Raw genomic sequence first — 21,780 nt, forward strand, 5'->3', positions numbered from 1 at the left:
TTAAAACTTTGTTATCATGCACCTGGGCCATGAGATTTTCAAATACAGCAGTGTATTTTAGGTTTCCATAAAAAAATTGAGCAAATGCTACTCTGCATTTGATTAGAAGACAATAAACCAAAATTGAAATTAATGTGAATCTTTATGTATTTGGAAATAGATAACAGTAATAAAACTAGCATTTGGGGGATGGGAATAATTTGTTCAAGTGGTACAAACTTTAAGTTAGACAGGAAGAATAAATTCAAGAGATTTATTGTACAACATGGTGCTTATAATAAAAAACAAACAAAAACCCTAATATTTGTAAAGCATCTGTAGAAGAGTTGAGGAAGCTCTAAGTAGACAAATGGTACCTAGCCTCAAGAATCTTCAATCTGGCTGGAAAGGCAAAAGATAGCCATGAAACCAGTTTGAAAGTACACAAGGTCTAATTCTGGTGTGCAGAGATTTCTTTTCACAGTTGGAGAAGGTGAGATCCATAGAGACTAAATTAGTCTTCAGGGAAGGAAGTGACTAGCAATTTTTAAAAGACCTGCTATGGGCCAGCAGTGGGTTATCCCTTTTACATAATTAGCTCATTTAATTTTCACAAATGCCCCATGGTAGATACCCATTTTAAAGGTGAAACTCAGGGAGGTAAGGGGCAGAAGCAGTGTGAAAATCTTGCTCTGCTATAGACTGAATGTTTATGCTCCCCTAACATTCCTTTGTTGGAATCCTAATCTCCAGTGTGATGGTATTTGGAGATGGGGCCTTTGGGTGGTGATTAGGTCTTGGGAGTGGACCCCCCATTAGTGGGATTAGTGCTTTTATAAAAGGGACCCCAGAGAGATCCCATGCCCCTTCCAGCATGTGAAGACACAGCAAAAAGACTGTCATCTATGAACCAAGAAGTGGGGCGTCACCAGACACCGAATCTGCTAGTGCCTTGATCTTACACTTCTCAGCCTTTAGAACTGCGAGCAATACATTTCTGTCATGTATAAGCCACCGAGTCTATGGTAGTTTTATTATGGCTCACTGAACTGACTAAGGCATGCTGTCTGTAGCATTGCGCTGCCTTCATGAAGACATCATTGGAGGTGTCTAGAGAGACAACTTAATATGCGCTAAGCCTTGTGCTGAATGATTTATAGACACGATCTCATTTAGTCCTCATGACAACCCTTTGGGATAGGTTCTATTATTTATCAACCTTTTCCCACGAGTGGAATATGGGAAAGCTTACGTGTCTAGTAAGTGTAGGATCCAAGACCTGAAGCTGCCGGATGTATCTGCTGTGCCAAAGATTTGTGTATCTACCAGTAGAAAAAAGTTCAGCCAGTTCCTGTGGCACGCCAAGCCCCAAGGAGCCTGAGGAGCCTGCATAAGATGCACAAAAGCCTCGGGACATTGGTGGCTCATCTTTCCCGGAGGAACTGGCCACGGCAAGGGTGTTTTTCAGAATTCCTGCTCACAGCACAATATCCACTTAGACTTTTGCTCTAATGTAGGTTTCTGTCCAGGTTACTGCATGATCCATCGTGTTTAACCCAAACTGAAATCAGGTGCATAACCTTTATTTGAATTTGGAATAATTAAAACAAATGGAGCAAAAGGCACATCTTGCAACTTACTCTCCAATTAGAGGGATGGCATCCGGAAAGTATTTCTGGAAGAAATCTACCACGTCATTACTGGTTAGAAGTTTTTCAAACTCTTCAAAGGGCATGAACAAAGTACATGTGAATGATTTGTCCTGTGAGAAGAAGAGAAACAGAGTGAAAGGGGATGGGGGCCAAGTGACGCTGGCACTAGGTGGCTCCTGAAATCACAAGACTTCTTGCTGTGACCAGGGAGCTTTTGGAAGGAATGTCCAAGCAGACAGGAAAGGCACTGTCACTTTGTTCCCCTGCTCCCAAAGAAAAGCTCTGCCAAGTCCCAGGGGTGCTCTCCAGCTTCTTTGATTATTCGGACAATTTCTATATTGTAAACTCTCCATTTTCACACAGCAAATACTACACTCTTTTTTCTTTTTCTTTTTGAGATAGAGTCTCACTCTGTTGCCCAGGCCGGAGTGCTGTGGGGCAATCTCAGCTCACCGCAACCTCTGCCTCCCAGGTTCAAGCGATTCTCCTGCCTCAGCCTCCTGAGTAGCTGGGACTACAGGCACCCACCACCACACCCGGCTAATTTTTTGTATTTTTAGTAAAGACAGAGTTTCTCCATGTTGGGCAGGTTGGTCTGGAACTCCTGACCTCAGGTGATCCACCCACCTCGGCCTCCCAAAGTGCTGGGATTACAGGCATGAGCCATCACGCCCAGCCTACAGTCTTTAAATTACTAATAGGTTGGTTAGATTTGACATCTCTTTTTCTTCCTTTTAGGATTGTATTACTAGGCCCTGGACCCCAGGACAGACACCAACAGAAACAAAAAAGACCCCAACCAGAGAAACAGCTATATCTACCTAGGAAAAAAGTCTCTAGGGTCTAATGAAAGAAAAGCCATGCTCTCTTTTTTTTTGAAACAGGGTCTTGCTTTGTTGTCCAGGCTGGAATGCAATGGGATGATCACGGCTTACTGCAGCCTCCATCTTCGGGGCTCAAGCAATCCTCCCACCTCAGCCTCCTGAGTAGTTGGGGATGCACGTGTCACCACGCCTGGCATTTTTATTTATTTATTTATTTTAGTAGAGGCAAGGTCTTGCTATGTTGGCCACATCAGTCTTGAACTCCTGAGCTCAAGCAATCCTCCCGCTTTGGCCTCCCAAAGTGCTGGTATTACAGGTGTGAGCCGCTGCGCCCATCCCCATGCTCTCTTTTGATAATACATATTCCAATGTACTACAGACCTTAAAGGCTGAATCACTTCCTGATAGATAACCTAAATCTCTTTGGCTTTACTGGAAGGGCTGTTTTCTCCTAAATTGTCTTTAGTGGAGATGACAGGCACCACCACACATAAACTCTTGTTATCCATTCATGTAAGTTAAATCTCCTTTCCAAAGTAAATAATTGGAAATCCTTCAGATTTTTCCTCAGTAATCCCAAAGTTTCAAAGCTATAATCACTAAATGGATTAAACAATGAAGAGATCAATTAGGTATATATATTCTAAGTACAAATGTAAGTAAATAAACAACATTAATTACAAATGCAAAATTACAGTTGATAAAAAATTCTATACTACCATGTTAGGAAGTGCAATCATCATAAAGGTATTTCTAGGCCAAATATGCAGATAATTAGGTTCCATGGCATACTGCAGAAAAAAGAATATATGATTGATTAGTGCATTCATATAGCAAACCTATAAAACGGACTCAGCTTTATAATAGTTTCCACAGTAATTAAAACCAGTAGCATCTACATGATGATATGCACATCTATTGCTACATAAAATAGAAGTTGTCTTAGAAAACACTTTGTGTTCTGTCTTTATAAACTCAACCTTAGGTAGGTTTTTGATATCAGGTATATTTCAAGATTTCAGAATACGTGCGTGTGTGTGTATATGTAAGGAAAAAGACAGAGAGAGAACATCTTATGTTCTCAAATCTTGAATCATAGCTGGTATAATTATACCTGATATATATGTACACACACGTACATATCTAGATGTGTACGTGTGTATATGTACGCGTATATAATGTATGCACATACATTATATATTTATATATATATTTTTTACTTTATCTTTTGCCTTATTTCAGAACTTATCTATACTGGACAGAAAGGTCTTACATTTAAATTTCATGAGCCAAACCAAAATTTTAGAAACAAGCTTCTTATCGTTTGTTTCCTATAACATAAATAATAGAGAAGAGTCTTATTTCTTTAGTGGGTCCTCTGTAATTACTATTAATACAAATGATAGCCTGAATAAGTATTAATTGCTTGGATAGATCAATTGACCCAAAGACCCAAGTGACCCACAGTTTTGAAGGTTCCCAGGGGTATTATATACATAGAAATATGCAATCAATTTTCCAATTATTTCAAATTTGTGTTATTTTCTACAGATGTTTTGAGAGCACCTTCCATGTATAGCTTACATAGTAAGAATACTGAAAAAACAGCATAGTCTTGGAGCTAACATTTTTACACTGTATCATAGTTATTTGTGTCTTAGGTGAAGGGACTGTGTCTTCCTTGTTTTTTTAGCCTCAGACTCCCAAAGAAAGCCCAACACACAGACACAGAAATGAGTACGTGCATAACTCTTGACCTTACAGTGCAGTCCAATAGGCAAGAGGAATACATATGAAAAGCAATTACTTCGCTTTAACAGTAATACTAGTGGTAGAAAGCCATTTACCCAATCTCTTGCCCCCAGCTCCAACCATCAGAAGAGTGCAAGTGTCTATTTCATACATTACATGAAGAACAAAAGAAAAAAAAGACACAAAGAAAAATAGAGAAAGTCTCATAAGCTTGTTTTTGGGCCCTGTCAAAATGCTCCCATGTCTGAGTCACATTGCCATGCCTAAACAATGTTCTTAAAAGAGTGGAGACATTTTTTAAAACCATCAATTATTACTATTTATTATGTATACCTAGAAAATAAAGGGCTTTCTTAAATCTACTTTAGCAAGCACAGTTCTTCTTAAGTCTGGAACAATTTTTCAACAGAATTCTGTTATCCTATATCCAGAGTTATCAGATTCTGGGCCATGAGAGCAGAAGCTACCTGAAAACCAGTACAATAAGCACTAAAAAATTAGCAAATACATTTTGACCATGAGGATGAAACAGAAAGGTAATGAAATGTGAAAATATGGGTTTTACTGGCTGATATTTAGTATTTAACAACACTATCCCATATTGACTAGCTATTTTACACTTGTCTGGATTTAAGAGGATAGATTAAATCAGCATCTTAAAAATGTATGCTTTATATGCAAATCAAGTATTTAATGTTGTTTGCATATCCATACTTATAAGCCAATATCCTTATTGTTTCTGTTAGCATTTTTTTCTTAACAAGTTCCTACACTTATTTGCTTATGACAATGTGAAAACATTACATACCACTTATTTGCCTCCAGTCACATATGGTTTAACCAGGAAATGAGAAAAACACAATAGAAATCACTTTACAACAATTTTCTAGTCATTTTATTTAATAACTATTATTTGATTTAATCATGGTTATAAGAACCCTGGATTGTCAGTATACTGAAGGATTCATCATCAACCTGTTTTTTTCTCCCAAGAGAACATAGACAAATGATATTATTCAAATCCTTTATGTGTTTCCAGTAGGAGGGTTGTAACTTCTCCCTTCTTCCCTTCCCTTCCCTTCCCTTCCCTTCCCTTCCCTTCCCTTCCCTTCCCTTCCCTTCCCTTCCCAGACAGGATTGGGCTATGTTGCTCAGGATAGAGTGCAGTGGCATGATCTCGGCTCACTGCAGCCTTGACCTCCCGGGCTCAAGCAATCCTTCCACCTCAGCCTCACGAGTAGCTGGGACCACAGGCGTGTGCCACCATCCCTGGCTAATTTTTGTATTTTTTACAGAGACAGAGTCTCCCTATGTGGCCCAGGTTGGTCTTGATCTCTTGGGTTCAAGCGATCCTCCTGCCTTGGCCTCCCAAATTGCTGGGATTACAGGCATGAGCCACTGCGCCCAGACTGCTCCTTTCTTTTTCACTCCAGAAAGCATATCAAACACGAAAGGACTGAGAATAGTGTTGTTAAAAAGATACCCATGCATCCCATTTATTATTCATTACAAAGTTCTTGTGATAGGCCTCAAAATGGATCAAGACATGCTGCTGAGAACCACTGCACTAGAATACGCATTCACGCTCATGGAGCAAGGGTTGTGGGAAGGGGTTGAGAAAGGGCAAGGACTTACATCTCCATTCTTAGGTGGAATAGTCAACTCCATGTACCCATGAGGAATGTACTGCTGACTGTAATCAAAGCGAGGTTTCTTCATCAGGTGAGATCTGACAGTTGAATAGGCTCCATCACATCCTACAATGAGGTCACAAGTGACATCTTTGGGAACTTTGTCAGATCTGAAAAATAGAACAAAACATCCAAAAGAAAAATATGTCTAGTGGTGAAAATGATGATGCACCTCTGAGTATGAGAAGTAGTGGCTCCATAGATAACTTAGAAAGCTCACTTTCACATGTTTGACTTGGAGCTTTGAGTTAATAGATGTAACATTTACATGAAAACACTTGTCCCAGTCATAAGTTTGCTTATGAGAATAGCACAACACCATATTGATTAATAAAGACATGGTAGGCCACAGAAGTGTGACAGGATTTGAGATTTCTGCATGAAGGAGGAGAATCTTGAAAACAGGGCAAGTGTTCCAAGTGTATGAATGAATGTATGAATAACCACAGGATTTTCTAAGAACAATACATTTGGCTTGAGCACAGGTGTTAGAAGATAAGCTTAAGAAAAGAATACAAGGTAGGGAGAGAAAGGAAGGGGAAAAGAAGAGAATCTTGAATGTTAAGATAAAAGATTTTAAAACATTATTCTGGCAAAAGGGAAACTGAAATTATCTATTAGGAGAATGATGTATGAAGAGTTGCAATTTAAGAAAACTTCCTTGGCAGTTTGAAGAGAAGGCAGAATGCCAAAGGGAGCAGAAAACAGGGATGAGGTGATGGCAACACATTATATTACATGTGCAGGAATGAGAGCCGGAAGTACTGTCCTGCAGCTAGAAGGAGGAAGACAGACTCTGAAGCCAGTAGAAAGTAGGAGAGACTGGGGAGTGTTATAGATTTAATGGGAGAGGACAGGGGAAAGAACACATCGTGAATGATTCTAATTATTCAGGCATTAGTTCTGGGGAAGTCAGGAATGGGATGTGATTTGGGAGAAGTAGGTGATCAAGGTTTTAGATATGTTTGAGATAATGGCAAGATGTTCCAGCAAGGATGTTTGATGAGAAGTTAACATAAATTGATTTGAGCTTCTATAAGGATTTAGAATGAAGAAAGAGGCTTGGACTGGAAATGTTCATCTTAGAGATGTGGTTGTTGAACCCATGAGTGTGGATCCATAGCATATCGCAAGAGTGGGATATGAGGCTTGGAACCTTAGAGGAAATAGAATCATCCAAGTAAAGGCAGAGAAATAGCACCTGGAAAGAGAACAGGAGGAGAGCAGTGGAGGGTCACGTACATTTGAGAGAGGAGAGAGTTTGAAGCACATTAGAGTCACCAGTGTGGAATACAGTACAGTAGGAAGGTGAGCAAGTGTGAGAATTAAGAATTATTGGCATTGGTGTTCAGATGGCCATCAGGGCCTATTTGCAATCTAAAATTCCTTGAATCTAGAAACTATTTGGATGATCCTTTCAATAATCTTTTAACTCTTTCAAAAGAGCCAAAGAACAAAGTTTGCAGATACAATTCTCCACTCCCAGCTTTCACCTCTGAAGTCCAAAACCTGACCCGTAGTTACCCAAGCACTGTGATCATTCCTTCCTCTGGATTACATTTCAACAGCCTGTGGTTAAAGTGCATTTTCACATTGGGGTATTTCTCAGCAGCTGAGGAAATGGAGAAAGAGGCAAACAGAAATGAAATCTCAATTCTTACTTCACTTAATCAAATTGAAATAGTAATTGTTTTCTGGGAACAGTATGGTAGAGAATTTTATTCATAACAATGTAAAAATAAGTTCACTTAAATGGTAATTTGACAACTGTTTGGTAACTATTTCAGTATAATTTGGTAGTGAAACAGATGAATAAAAATCAATTATCCTCATCTCAAAAAGAAAACATCCAGCTGATTCCATTGTGCAAACTCTTGCATTGCTGTAATTATTAGCACCCTGGGAAAGAAGCAAGCATCACATATTTCAGAAGTCGCCTCTAATCCGAGGCTTTGTTGTGACTGGAAATATTCAGTCAAACTCCTTTCCTCATATTACGCATGTCTCTATATCTCTTTTTAGCTAGTTTTCTGGAATGCTGATTGAAGTTGTCACAAATAGAGATTGTTGATTTTAAATCTCTTTGAAATCAAACACTGGAATAGTGAGGGGGAAAATGAGTAAGAAGCTTTGAAACCTCTCAATAAACTGAAACAAATTATTTTCGTAATTTTCTGTTCTGCCTGCTAGCACTCTAGAGAATTGAGTGAATTTCAATTTATGAACTATTAATTATGCCCTTGTTACAACAGTAAAATGTGATTTTGTCCCTATTAATGCTCATGTATTCATCTATAAATATAGCCTATTTATTGTTCTTAAAGGTATAAATCAGAATACAGGTGTTAGAGCTGGAATAGACCTCAGAGATGATTTAGTTCAATATCCTTCATCTTAAAAAGGGAGTAACTAAGATTCTGGAAGTAAAGGTAAAATGCCTGAGATCACACAAAGTGAAAAAATTAAGGACCAAACTCATCAAGTTGTATACATTAATTATGTACAGTTTTTATATGTCAAAAACGTAAATAAAAAGAATGTTGAATTTGAAAAAACTGGGGAAAATAAGGCAGGAGTTCTATTCCTGCCTGTACTTATCTCCTCTCTTCATCTCAATCTTGTCTTATTTTACTCTTTTTTGTTTCGGTTTGATTTGGGGTTTGAAGATTTTAACTTTCTTGCAAAATCTGAGAGACCCTAAACCAAAGAAATTCATCTATGTATAAGAAGTAGTTTGGCAAATAACTTTGAAGTAATCAGAATTGACCTGATATACCAAGGATATATTTTAGAAACATAACATGTGTTTGTGAAAAAAACTTTTTAAAAAATTATGTTTATTTTTTACATAAGTATATAGTATTTTGCATCCTAAGTAATTTTTTGTAGAACGTTAGTCCTGGGATATACTCCCTAAAAAAACTGTTCCGTTGCCAAAGACTAGAGTAATGCTGAATACTCTGTCTTGGACTGTGCTGCCCTGGTGTCCAGCCACATGTAGTGTTTGAGTGCTTGGAGTGTGGCTATCCTAAATTGAGATGTGTTGCCTGTATTGGATTTTGGCAAATTAGAACAAGTATATATAAAAAGAATGACAGTGAATAACTTTCTGATATTGATTACATATTGAAATAATATTTTGGATATATTAGGTTAAAATATCTTTTTTTTTTTTTGAGACAGAGTTTCACTCTTGTCGCCCAGGATGGAGTGCAATGGCATGATCTCAGCTCACTGCAGCCTCCGCCTCCAGGATTCCAGAGATTCTCCTGAGTAACTGGGATTACAGGTGCCCACCAACACGCCCAGCTAAGTTTTATATTTTTAGTAGAGATAGGGTTTCACCATGTTCACCAGGCTGGTCTCCAACTCCTGGCCTCAGGTGATCCACCCCCTTCGGCCTCCCAGAGTGCTGGGATTACAGGTGTGAGCCACTGCGCCTGGCCTAGGTTAAAATATCTTATTAAACATAACAGCACCTGCTTCTTTTTTTTTTTTAACATGGTTAGCATAAATTGGAAAAGTATACACGTGCCTGGTATTTGTGGCCACATGTTGGACTGTGCTGCTCTGGAAGATCCACAATGCAGACCAAGAATATAATAAAAGCCCTGAGAAGTACTATAAGAGAAAAGACTGAAAACTTGTTTGATGCAGGGTTTGTCAGACTTATTTGGCCACACATCCTTTGTCTGTTTGCTTTGGCTTAATAATTATTAACATCTCACAGAATAGCGGATGAACCGTGAAACAATCCCCCATGAAATGCTGACGTAGGGAAATCATGTAGCAACAATGTTTTCAGAGAGGAGTTTGTGCAGTTAGGGAGAAATGAGAATTTACAATTGATTAAATGTGTGGAATGAAAACCTCCCACATTTGATGCCTCGTAAAGAAAGAACAAACTTTATATGCCCAACAAAGTTTAAGAGTGAAGAGATTCAGCGTTCATTTTATTGATGTATTTATGGCATTTATGAAATTGTGTGCCATGCAGCACATTCCTAATGAAAGACAATTTGGGGAACTTCTGGTGTGTACACCAAGATTGTACCTTTCCCGTGTTTTAAGTTCCTTAGTATTAGCAGATGTTTTATATATAATATTGGAGGCAGAAGTCATAATAATTAAAAGCATGGGCTTTGGAATAAACAGACGATTCTACCACTTACTAACAGTGTGATCCAAGCTCTCTAAGCCTCCATTTCACCATCTATAAAACGGAAATAAAAGTAATTTCCCCCTCATAGAGTTGTTGGAAGGGTTATGCAAATCTATGCATGTAAAACACTTAAGATACAGCTTGGTGCTTCGATGAATGTTTGCTATTAGTTTTATCTTGATAGATTGAGAGGATTTTTGAAAGAGTGTCATAGGTCTGCTGTACTGCTTTTTGTAAAAGCTGTTTTGTGGAGTTTTCTTGTTGTTGTTTTGTTTTGATTTTTTAGAGTTGATGTCTTGCTCTGTGGACCAGGGCTGGAATGCAGTGATGCAATTATACTCCTGGGCTTGAGCCATCCTCCCTCCTCAGCCTACCAAGGTGCTGGGATTACAGATGTGAGCCACCGCACCCGGCTGGTTCATTTGCTTTCTTGAGATCAACCTGAATATACCTAGCAAACTGGCTCTACTACACCCATCTACCCATCCAAAAGGCAGTCTGACAAATATAACTAAAGAAATACAATTAGTAATAATACTAAACCCTCTTTCTTGTATCTGGTGAATCAACTAAAGTGAAATTCCTCATAGGCCTCCTCCTCCCAGTTTAATCCCATTTGATTCAATTACATTCAGTAGATATATTGAGGAGATTGTGGAGAAACAAAGATAAATCATGTACAGTCTCTGTTTAAAAATCAGAGTCTACTGGGCTCCATCACGAGGGACTAGTTTAAAAGACGGTAGAAATATTAAGTGGCATGCTTTGCTGGGAATAAATCTGTTTAATACAAATGCTGAAGGGAGGAAAAGCAACTGCAGTGTAGGCCTAAACTTAGTAAGGGATACATGGGGTGTGACTGGATCGACTATGCAAACTACAAATTTAATTTGTAATCCAGTGGCTTTTCCATGAATAGGTAGGCTTTTTTTAGTTACACAAATTCACAACTTCAGGGTTCTATTTACACCTTTTTTTTCTCAACTTTCTATATCCCCTATGTCTCGATTTGTTCTCTTACAAATATCATGAATCTACACTCTACTCTCCAGCCACATTACTATAGCTTTATTCTTGGGCCCTTCTGTGCCCAGAGATTATGGAAATGCCTTGAAGATTGCAACCCTTTCTCAGTCTTCACACTATGGCTTTTCATCTCTCTAAAAGACAAATCTTTATTATTATTATTATTATTATTATTTTATTGGGACTGAGTCTCGCTCTGTCAGCCAGGCTGGAGTGCAGTGGCATGATCTCGGCTCACTGCAACCTCCACCTCCTGGGTTCAAGCAATTCTCCTGCCTCAGCCTCCCGAGTAGCTGGGATTACAGGCATGTGCCACCACACTCAGCTAATTTTTTTTTCTTTTTGTATTTTTAGTAGATACAGGGTTTCACCATATTGGCCAGGCTGGTCTCAAACTCCTGACCTTGTGATCCGCCTGCCTCGGCCTCCCAATGTGCTGGGATTACAGGCGTGAGCCACCACGCCTGGCCCAAAAGGCAAATCTAATTGTGTCACTTTGCAAATTGTTTGAGTTTATCTGTCGTTCCATTAGAGTGTGAGTTCTTCATCAGCGTGAACACTCATTCACTCAGTGCCTAGGAGACCATAGGGATTCAGTATATGTTGAACAAATGATTTCGATTCAGAGAATTGTCAGTGAAGTGGGTGCTAGCACCCGTAATCCCAGCTACTCTGGAGTCTGAGGTGGGAGAATCACTTGAGCCAGGAGTTCAAGACCAACCTGGACAACATAGAAAGACTCTGCCTTTAAAAAAAAATGTAAAAAAATTGGTCGTATGTGGTAGCATGTGCCTGTAGTCCCAGCTTCTCGGGTGGCCAAGGTGGGAAGATAGCTTGAGCACAGGATTTCGAAGTTACAGTGAGCCATGATTGCACCACGGCACATCAGTCAGGGTGACAGCAAGACTTTGTCTCTAAAAACTTTAGGCAATTGGTATTTTCAGGAAGGACTTCGTTTATTTCTTTTTTTTGAGACAGGGTCTCGCTCTGTTGCCCAGGCTGGGAGTGCAGTGGCACAATCACATCACTCATATCTCACTGTAGCCTCGACCTCCCTGGCTCAAGTGATCCTTCCACCTCAGGCTCTTGAGTAGCTGGGACTATAGGTACATGCTTCTACACCCAGCTAATTTTTTATTCTTTGTAGTGATAGGGTCTCTCCATGTTGCCCAGGCTGGTCTCAAATTCCTGGGCTCAAGCGATCCTGGCCTCAGCCTTTCAGAGTGCTGGGATTACAGGCATGAGCTATCATACCTAGCTTCAAGAAGGACTTTGTAGTGTACATAGTCTTGCTCTTCATAACCCATAAAAAGGAGCAGCAAACAAATCCAATAAATCATATGACAAGATTAGTGTCATGTGCTTTACTCAAAATGACAACTGGTGAATCGAACATTAGACTTACCAGTCAATAGATCCTTGTTTAGATTTTCTCTGCTTACAGAAAGAATATACTGCAAGAAAAGTAGAGTAGATACTGTTTGTTTCTGGTGAATGGACAAATATAATTCTAAGTTATTCACTCAGCAATAAAACATATTTATTATTTAGCAGAGGGTTGCAAGCTTAGTTTTATAACCATTTCGCTAAGTGACCTTTGATTTTTTTGTTTAAAAAAGATCACTTTAAACAAACACATATAATACAATATCCAAGTTTACACTTAGGCTTTTTCAAAGTTTAATACTTTAAAAATCAAATCCTTCTCTTGTAGCTAAAATATAATTTTCATCAAGAGAGTTCTGTTTTAAAAACAAATCATAAATGTAATATTTTCAGCTTAGGTCTCCAAATTTAGCTCTTAGAAAAACTTCAGTCATGGCAGTATCACTAGAATCAAAGTGCTATTTCCTGAAGAGACAACTTTAAAGGATTTCATTTCAATGTAAAAAGTGTGTGTGTGTGTGCGCGCACGTGCGTGTGTGTGTGTGTGTGTTGGTTGTGGCAGGGATGAAGATTGATAGGAATAGGACCAGTCCTTGCATGGAACATGTGTTGGTTGTTTCTGACTTTATAGGACAATTCAGCAAAGCTGACCCTCCCTTGAGGCAAGGTAGGCACAGCGCCTATGGGCCTACAATACTTTTTTTTTTTTTTTGAAACAGAGTCTTGCTCTTTTGCCCAGGTTGGAGTGCAATGGTGAGATCTCAGCTCACTGCAACCTCCACCTTCCGGGTTCAAGTGATTCCCCTGCCTCAGCTTCCCAACTAGCTGGGATTACAGGTGCCTGCCACCACACTCAGCTATTTTTTTTTTTTTTTTTTTTTTTGTATTTTTAGTAGAAATGGGGTTTTGCCATGTTGGCCAGCCTGGTCTCGAACTCCTAACCTCAGGTGATCCACCGACCTTGGCCACCCAAAGTGCTGGGATTACAGGGATGAGCCACAGCGCCTGGCCACTTTTTTCCTCCTGATTTAAAAATAAACTAAAATCAAAGCATTTTTATGGACTCTTAAAAGTATTGTAAAAATGTTTTGATTTTAGTTTATTTTTAAATCAAGAGGAAAAAAGTGACCAGGCATGGTGGCTTATTCCTGTAATCCCAGCATTTTGTGAGGCTGAGGCAGGCTGATCACTTGAGGTCAGGAGTTTAAGACCAGCCTGGCCAACATGGCGAAACCCCGTCTCTACTAAAAATACAAAAACAAGCCGGGCGTGGTGGCGGGCGCCTGTAGTCACAGGAAGCTGAGGCAGAACTGCTTGAACCCGAGAGGCCTAAGTTGCAGTGAGCCGAGATCGTGTTACTGCACTTCAGCCTGGATGACAGAGTGAGTGAGACTCTGTCTAGAAAGAAAGAAAGAAGGAAGGAAGGAAGGAAGGAAGGAAGAAAGGAAGAAAAATATTATGTAATAAAAAATATGTAATAATAAATCTGGCCTGGATTTTATTAATCTTTATACCAATGAACCCATAAAATCTAATTTTTAATATTTATCATTTTTCTAGAAAAGGAGCCCATGGAGGCCAAAGTGCCCACCTGGGGCCCATTAAAGTCATAATGCAAGCTGGTAATTCAGGGTGAATCTATTCTTTAAAACTTTAAAGCATATAATTTTCCAAATTATGGGACATAACAAATATTTTTAACACATATACACTAATTTATAAATCTTCACCTCATCCAAAAATAGAAGTATACATTGGCAGCTAAATCTATACTTGGTGTAAAAATAACGTGGTCAGTGGCAATGACTGAAGAGGAAATTCCGGTCTTTGTATAATTTAAAATGAACAGAAACATCTTCATTCTCTGCCTCAAAGCTAGGTTATTAATAGACTGTATTTCAACAGAAATCAAACTTGCTATTTAAATTATGTTAGGAAACATTCAAATTATAAAGCTTTTTTAATTTTTAATTTTTAAAAAAATTTTTGAGACAGGGTCTTGCTGTTCCCCAGGCTGGAGTGTAGTGGTGTGATCACGGCTCACTGCAGCCTCAACCTCCTGGGCTCAAGCGATCTTCCCACCTTAAGTCTCCCAAGTTGCTGGGACTACAGGCCCATGCCACCATGCCCGGCTAATTTTTAAATTTTTTTTATAGATACAGGGTCTTGCCATGTTGCCCAGGCTGGTTTTGAACTCCTGGGCTCAAGCAATCCACCTACCTTGGCCTCCCAAAGTTCTGGGATTACAGGTGTCAGCCACTGTGCTTGGCCCAAATTATGAAGATTAATTTACATGGGGAAAATATTTTCTTCCCACATCAGTCATCTGGGAACTGATAGACTTGTCATCCCTGCAGGAACACCAGAATGTCCCTTTCTAGTCTACTCCATATCTTTGGACAGTATTATATCATAACCAAATATTTGAGTCGTTCCCATCAAGTCTTACTTCTCCAATATTTAATTCTACAAGATTGGTCTGATGAAGAATAAATAAGAATAAACAAGTCAAGCGCTATAAAGTGGCCTCTGTAACCAAAAAGATAATAGTAAAACCTAAAAAAGGTTACATATATCCTTTGGAGATCTGTAAGACATTAGTTGTAGTACTGACTACCTCAGACATATTAGAAAAAAAAGTTTATTTTCTCTATTCTCAATACCTTCAAATGAGAATGTTTTCTACTAAGGGGGAGCCATTTCTCTATTTTGAGCATAAGAGGTTAGGTTAGGATTAAGAACTGAGGAGCTCTGACCTGCTCTCTATATTAGAGAATATTTTGACAGTTTCCAGGGCAATTTGGGGAGAAGATGGGAGGACCCAGCAAGACAAGAAGAATCTGGACATCACATTGGAGAAAGTTCAAAAGAAAAAACAGCTGAAGGAGGGAGGCCAGGGAAGGGAGTCAGAAAGGATTTTGGAGGTCAAAATTTGCAGATTAGAGATTTCTAAATCATTGCCCGTGCCATCCACAAAGGGGTCTCTTCATGACCCGTAGGTCTTCAGCAGACTCATGCATCTTTTGAGTGAGTGTTGTCTGTGGGAATTGGTGGAGGAGGTATATTTCAAATCCGGACCACCATGGTACACGGCCAATACCAGGTGAGAGGGAGTGGGGTACCAAGAGGCAAAGGAGGCCAAGAGAAGGTGGGCTCCCCGGGGATGTGAAGAAATCCCGGAGTCATGGGAATGGCTTTGTGCTCCCACAGGCTGTGGAACTGACCAGGTAAAGCAATTTTATGCAGTTCTTAAAGGGCAAGGAGGCCGCCATATTTGACTGAGATATAAAAGTGACGATAAAGAAAAACTGAAGTATGTGGGGCCCCTGTAAATTTTGCATAAACTGAGTTCTTAAGAATTGAGAAGTAGCAGGAATGATGCGGGAGGGGCCGTTTCCTCCTTGTAATGCATTGAAGGCCGCAAAATGGGAACTCACACCAACGCTTTCACTCTCTTGGGGAATGTACGCACGCTCTTTCTCTCTCTCTCTCACACACACTCACACTCACACACACACAGACAAGGTGGTGGGGTGATGGTGTCAGCTCCAGGTCCCTCTCCTCATTTAGCTTTTCTGATATTTGAACCGTATCTTATCTATGGATACATTATTGGTTCAGTCTCTGAAGCGGGGGCGGCTATGATGACTTGGCCTTCCTCGGGACATTCCTTGTTAATACAAGTGAACAGTGAGACGTTTACGTTGATTTCACTCTCAACTCAGTGAAAGAAGTAAACACCCGGAAGCTCGTTAGAAATGTAGAACCTCCGCCTCCACCCTAGTCCTAATGAATCAGACTGCATTTTAACAGGATCCCAGGTGAGTTTGAGAAGCACAGGTCTAGTTTCAATGAGAGCTCTGCTGAGGGTCAGAGACTTAGAAGAATACGAATTCTCACTCACACTCTGCACTTCATAAAAGGAGGCATGGCTGGATAAAAATAAAGGAAGTTGGAGTTTTTCTGTTGTCGATGGATGTTTGGTGCATTCATTCTCTCTCAAGAAACAGAATCAGAAGGTCTAATTAGATAAAATACAAATACATATTTCCCCCGTTCTGTGTGTTACTGTGTGAAAGATAAGGAAAGCACAGAGCAGGATAATGAGTCTCCTTTCATAAACTCTCCATCTTCATCTGGCCTCTGTTGTTTTAGAAATCATGTAGTACTCAAAGCATTTCTGGATCATTCCATACATTCTATTATAAGCCCAATTTTGAGCAAGAGGGTGAGTTAGGGAAGGGCAACAACATCATGAAACCTTCTAGATTGTTCTTGTACATTATGCTTGACGACAAATAAGATAGTCATCTTCTCTATCTAATTGAAAAGGAGAAAAGAAGGAAAGGCTGTCCCAGGTAGCAGGGCAGCGCAAAGGCAAGAAATGACACAATAAGAACAGTAACAGCTAATTCTTCTTGAATGTTTATTCTGCGCTGGGGCTTGTTTTGAGCATCTCCTCTGAATAAACTTGCCAACTAGTATCTGTATTCCTGGGGTCTAGACTGAGCCACGCAATGTCAGAGATAGGGCTGGAGAGAGAGGGGCCATCAAACAAGAGGCAAGTTCCAGACGTTGACTTCCTTATAATCAATGCACAATGATCTCCGGGGTAAACCTACCTGAGAATTTGTCCCATAGGGAATTGCAGACTTTTTTCCTGAAAGAGAGTGGATCATTCTTGCTCTCATGGGAATACCTTGGGATACAATCTGAAATGAAACCAGAAATATTGACTTCAATGACAGTAACATGGCATTATGCAAGAAAGATAGAAGTTGATTTTTAAATGTAATTTCATATATTCTCCAAGAAATTTTAAAAATTGTGAAAGACCATAGAAGCCCGACGTGGTAGAAACTCCTTCAATGAAAATGGTGATCCTGAAGCTTTTAGTTTGTTTTTTTAATCTTAGATCTTAGAACTGGCTTAAAATTTATCTGATCTAAATCGAATATCTCAGATTGAGGAAAGTGATTTGTTGTTACAGAGGTTAAGTGATTTTCTCATCATGACAAAAAGGGAGATTATGAGGAGTAAAACCCAGGGTTCCTAACATTCAATGCAAAGTGTTTTCTTACACATGACTGCTGCTATCTGGGAGAAAATAATAGGAATGCAAATAGCACTCACATTTGCTTGTACTGTCAGCTCAAAGACACATTGTCACTGAAAGTAGTATCAAGAAAAATACATCTATCATGTCTGTTTATATTACCAAGCTAACATAGACAGTGAAAAGTTCTACAACATTAAGCTCACATGATGAAAATCTACTACAGGCCCACCATTCTTTATCCAAACCCATGGGGCCTGATGGTTTCAGAATTCAGAATTTTTCAATTTTAGAAAGTAGTGTAGTACACATATGCTGGATATCATGTAAACCCGCCCCATAATCAAACACAAAATTTCTGTAGCAAAACATATTTATGCTAAATGAGATTTTTAAAAGACTACAAAGAGTCTCATGTCATGTCAGATTTTGCTACTCAGTGATGAGAAGCTTTCTATTTTCAGAGTCTTTTTGGAGTATAGAATTGTAGATAAGATATTACGGGCCTGTGCAATTGAAAAAAAAAAGGAATCTGGCTCCTTTTATCCTGGATGCCATCTTGACTCTCACTTTCTACAGGCAGTGACGCACCATCCTGTTGAGAACCCAATATCAGAAGCAATCATCCGGTTGCAGGGTCCCCCTCGGGTGCCTCGAGTGTCCAATGTTCACCCTCTTGCCAAATTTCAAATTTTAAAAGCTTTAGTAGAATGAGTTTTCATGCAGAGATTCTTGGTATTAAATGGTACTTTTTAAGCCAGGATGAAATCAAACCACGCAATTGTTGAAAAATACCAGGTATTATCTTCTGTAAGAAAGATATATTAAGTACCTGATCTTCCAGGCCAACAGCTTTCAAGGCTTGTCGTCCTCTATGAGAAAGGGCTAAGTTAATGCTTCTTCCACGTGTGAAGGTAGCCACTCGACTATCTGAGACATTGGAAGCAGACTCCATGTTACGCACACTTTATATCCTAGCTCAGGATGAGCAAAATTACTGCATCTGAACAACTGGTTCATTCGGAACCAAATTAAAGACCTTCGTAACTCTTCTAAAGAAAATGCTAATAGCAGTAACTTTATATTAAATTAAATTTAGATAGTTGGTGTTTTTTTCAAACAAAACTAGTTTTTTTAAAAAAAGCGTTTTATTAAAGAAACTTTTTAAGTTCAGAAAATCTAAAGAAAAGTCAAAGAATTAGAACCACATCCTGCAATTCTTTTTCTTTCTTTCCATCTTTCTTTCTTTCTTTCTATCTTTCTTTCTTGCTCTTTCTCTCTTTCTTTCTTGCTCTTTCTCCTTCCTTCCTTCCTTCCTTTCTTTCTTTCTTTCTTTCTTTCTTTCTTTCTTTCTTTCTTTTTTTCTTTCTGTCTTTCTTTCTTCCTTTTCTTTCTCTCTCTCTCTCTTTCTCTCTCTTTCTTTGGGTCTTGCCCTTTAACCCAGGCTGGAGCACAGTGGCATGATCTCGCCTCACTGCAACCTCCGCCTCCTGGGTTCAAGCAATCCTCCTACCACACACCACCACACCAGGCTAATTTTTGTATTTTTTGTAGAGATGGGGTTTTGCCATGTTGCCCAGGCTGGTCTCAAACTCCTGGCCTCAAGCGATCCATGTGCCCTGGCCTCCCAAAGTGCCGGGAGCCACCGTGCCCAGCGTTCATCCTGCTTTTTTCACCATGGACGTACCTTCCCTAGCTTCATATACATCAATCTGGAAATTCCTCTTTGCAAGAAAGCATGCTTGTAATGAGCCAACCTAGAAATTAAAAAAAAATTAAATATTTATCTGATTCCACAAATATAGGGAATTTTTAGCAGCAAAATGAAACATCATGTGAGGCTATGTTTTACTAGCCTCACATCGTGTGTGGTCATATTTTACCAGCCTCATTTATCACATTGATTTACTCAATTTCTGCTGAAAAGTATCAGTGGCAAAAATAACAATATTTATTCAAGATTAAGTGATATGATTTTAGAAGTAGTTTTTTTTTTTACTTTTTTATAGTGAGGTAATTTTCAAACAGAAAGAACATAAAACATATATATCTTACAGAATAATTAGAAAGCAATTCTTTATAACCTTATATCCCTTATAACCACTACTTTGGTCAAAAAGTAGAATAGCGTCATTCCTCCAAAACTCCCCCCACCTCCTCCCCAGTTACAATCCTCTTCCTCTCACATAGACGTAAACATTATTCTGACTTTTGTGATAACCCATTCTTGCTTTTTTACATTTTAGCCTTTAGGTATACATATTTCTAAGCAATATACTTTAATTTTACCCATTAAAAATTTTTTAAGTTTTTTTGTAGAGATGGGGTCTCACTATGTTGCCCAGTCTGGTCTCAAACTCCTGGGCTCAAGTGATTCTCCCACCTTGGCCTCTCAAAGTGCTAGAATTATAGGCATGAGCCACTGTGCCCAGCCATTTACCCATTTTTTAAAACCGTATAGTTAGAATCACACTGTGTGTGTGTGTGTGTGTGTGTGTGTGTGTGTTTTGTTTTTGCATCTTGCTTCTCTAAGGCAACATTGTGGGATTCATTTATATGGTTACATGTAAACTTAAGGTCATCTTTTTTTTGTTTCTATATGATTCTTCATTAAATGAAAGATCACAGATTATCTGTCCTACTGTCAAAGGACACTTGAGTTGTTTCTGGTCTGGGAATATGTTAACAATGCTTCAAATAACATTTTTGTGTGTGTGCAGGAATTCTGGTACATATATGATAACTTTTTTTCAAGGGTTCTATACATGGAAGTGGAATATCTGGTCAAAAGTTTATGTACCGTCACTTTTCTGATGCCAAACTGTTTCAAGAGTTGGTTGTAACACCAGCAGCTTCTGAGAATTTATCTTTGCCAGCACTTGATGTTCTCAAACTTTTCATTATTGTGGAGTGGGAGGGTGGGAGCTGGTAAGTCGGAGAGGAATGTAGTTTTACTTTGCATATGCTTAATTACTAAAGAAGTTGAGCACTTTTTTTTTTTTTTTTTTTTTGAGACAGAGTCTCGCTCTGTCATCCAGGCTGGAGTGCAGTGAGCACTTTTTCATATATTGATTGGCTGTTTGGATCTCCTCTTTCACCAAGTGTCTGTTTAGATCTTTTGCCCATTTTCTATTGGGTTGCCTATCTTTTTTCTTTTCTTTCTTTTTCTTTTGTTTAGTTGTTCGTAGAGTCTGAATATAGAGTCTTTGTCATTTTTAAACATTAAAAATATCTTCCATTCTGTGTCTTGCTTCTTAAATGCTATAGTCTATTTTGAGGATGAGAAGCTGTTTATTTTAATGTAACCATATTCATCAATCTTTTATTCTATTATTAATGCAATTACAATTGTCATTTTATTTTTAATGCAATTACAAATGTCTTGTTCAAGAGATCTTTGCCTATTCTGAGATCATAAAGAATTTTTTCTGATCTATTGTCTTCTTAAAGCTTTAGAGTGTTGCCCTTCCAGTAGCTTTATATAGGCTGTGGTAGTTTACTACCTCATCACTAGCAACTTGTATTGGGTAAAGGCATCTGTATATAATTATCACACTTGAATTTTCAACAGTAGTCAATGCCGTTAACTAAACCTTCTGGAAACATTAACCTTCTCTCATTTTCTGGTTTTCTTCATACGTCTCTGGCCAGTCCCGCTTTTCCTCTTTCACCATTGCAAAGACAGACAAATATTGGAGTTTCTCAAATCTCCATCCAAGTCTGTCTTCTCCATCCATGATGATGTGAAAATGTATATTTCCTATCCAGATCTGTTTTTTGAGCTCATGCATGCAAATGTTTAAGTGATACAGCTTCTTGTATGTCTCAAAGCACCTCAAAATCAACAGATCCGAATTGAAACTTGCGATCATCGCCTCCCATCTCATCAATTCTCTCCACATATTCCCTACGTAAGTGAATGATATGCCATCCATCCAGTTGCTCAAACTAGAAAGCTAGGAGTCACCGTCTCTCCTTGATACTCCATTCCCAGTTCTGCCAGTTCTACCTTACAATGTTTTTCCAGCTACCCATCTCTTTTCATTTTCACCTTTCTGCCTCTAGTTATTGGAATCATTATGCTTAACTAATATCAAATTTTCTGTGTATTCTACCAGCATTCATTTTGCCTCTTTCCAATTTATTTTCCACAAGCAGTAATTTAGGGTGATGGTGTAATAGGTCATTTGAACTAATACCTCTACTGAGAGGAAAAGGAGATGCAGAGAGATGACCTGGCATTTGGAGCCAT

General features: G+C 38.9%; 1 protein-coding gene across 7 annotated transcripts in view; it reads right to left on the minus strand.

Moving 5' to 3' along the window:
* The window catches only part of KMO (kynurenine 3-monooxygenase), a 61,198-nt gene that overhangs the window by 25,177 nt on the left and 14,241 nt on the right, over positions 1 to 21,780 (minus strand). For 3 of the 7 annotated variants that reach the window (XM_009441743.5, XM_063790142.1, XM_001160394.6), the window contains 8 exons: positions 19,216 to 19,285; positions 18,361 to 18,458; positions 17,095 to 17,184; positions 12,492 to 12,540; positions 7,423 to 7,510; positions 5,843 to 6,008; positions 3,175 to 3,246; positions 1,620 to 1,741 (listed from right to left, as the gene is read on the minus strand). In XM_009441743.5, coding sequence (XP_009440018.1) covers positions 1,620 to 1,741; positions 3,175 to 3,246; positions 5,843 to 6,008; positions 7,423 to 7,510; positions 12,492 to 12,540; positions 17,095 to 17,184; positions 18,361 to 18,458; positions 19,216 to 19,285 — 755 coding nt within the window. The remainder of the gene's footprint in view (positions 1 to 1,619; positions 1,742 to 3,174; positions 3,247 to 5,842; positions 6,009 to 7,422; positions 7,511 to 12,491; positions 12,541 to 17,094; positions 17,185 to 18,360; positions 18,459 to 19,215; positions 19,286 to 21,780) is intronic. The other 4 variants (XM_016941709.4, XM_063790140.1, XM_063790141.1 and 1 more) reach the window with 2 other exon arrangements.

This window comes from Pan troglodytes, chromosome 1 (assembly GCF_028858775.2).
Source record: "Pan troglodytes isolate AG18354 chromosome 1, NHGRI_mPanTro3-v2.0_pri, whole genome shotgun sequence".
Lineage (NCBI taxonomy): Eukaryota > Metazoa > Chordata > Mammalia > Primates > Hominidae > Pan > Pan troglodytes.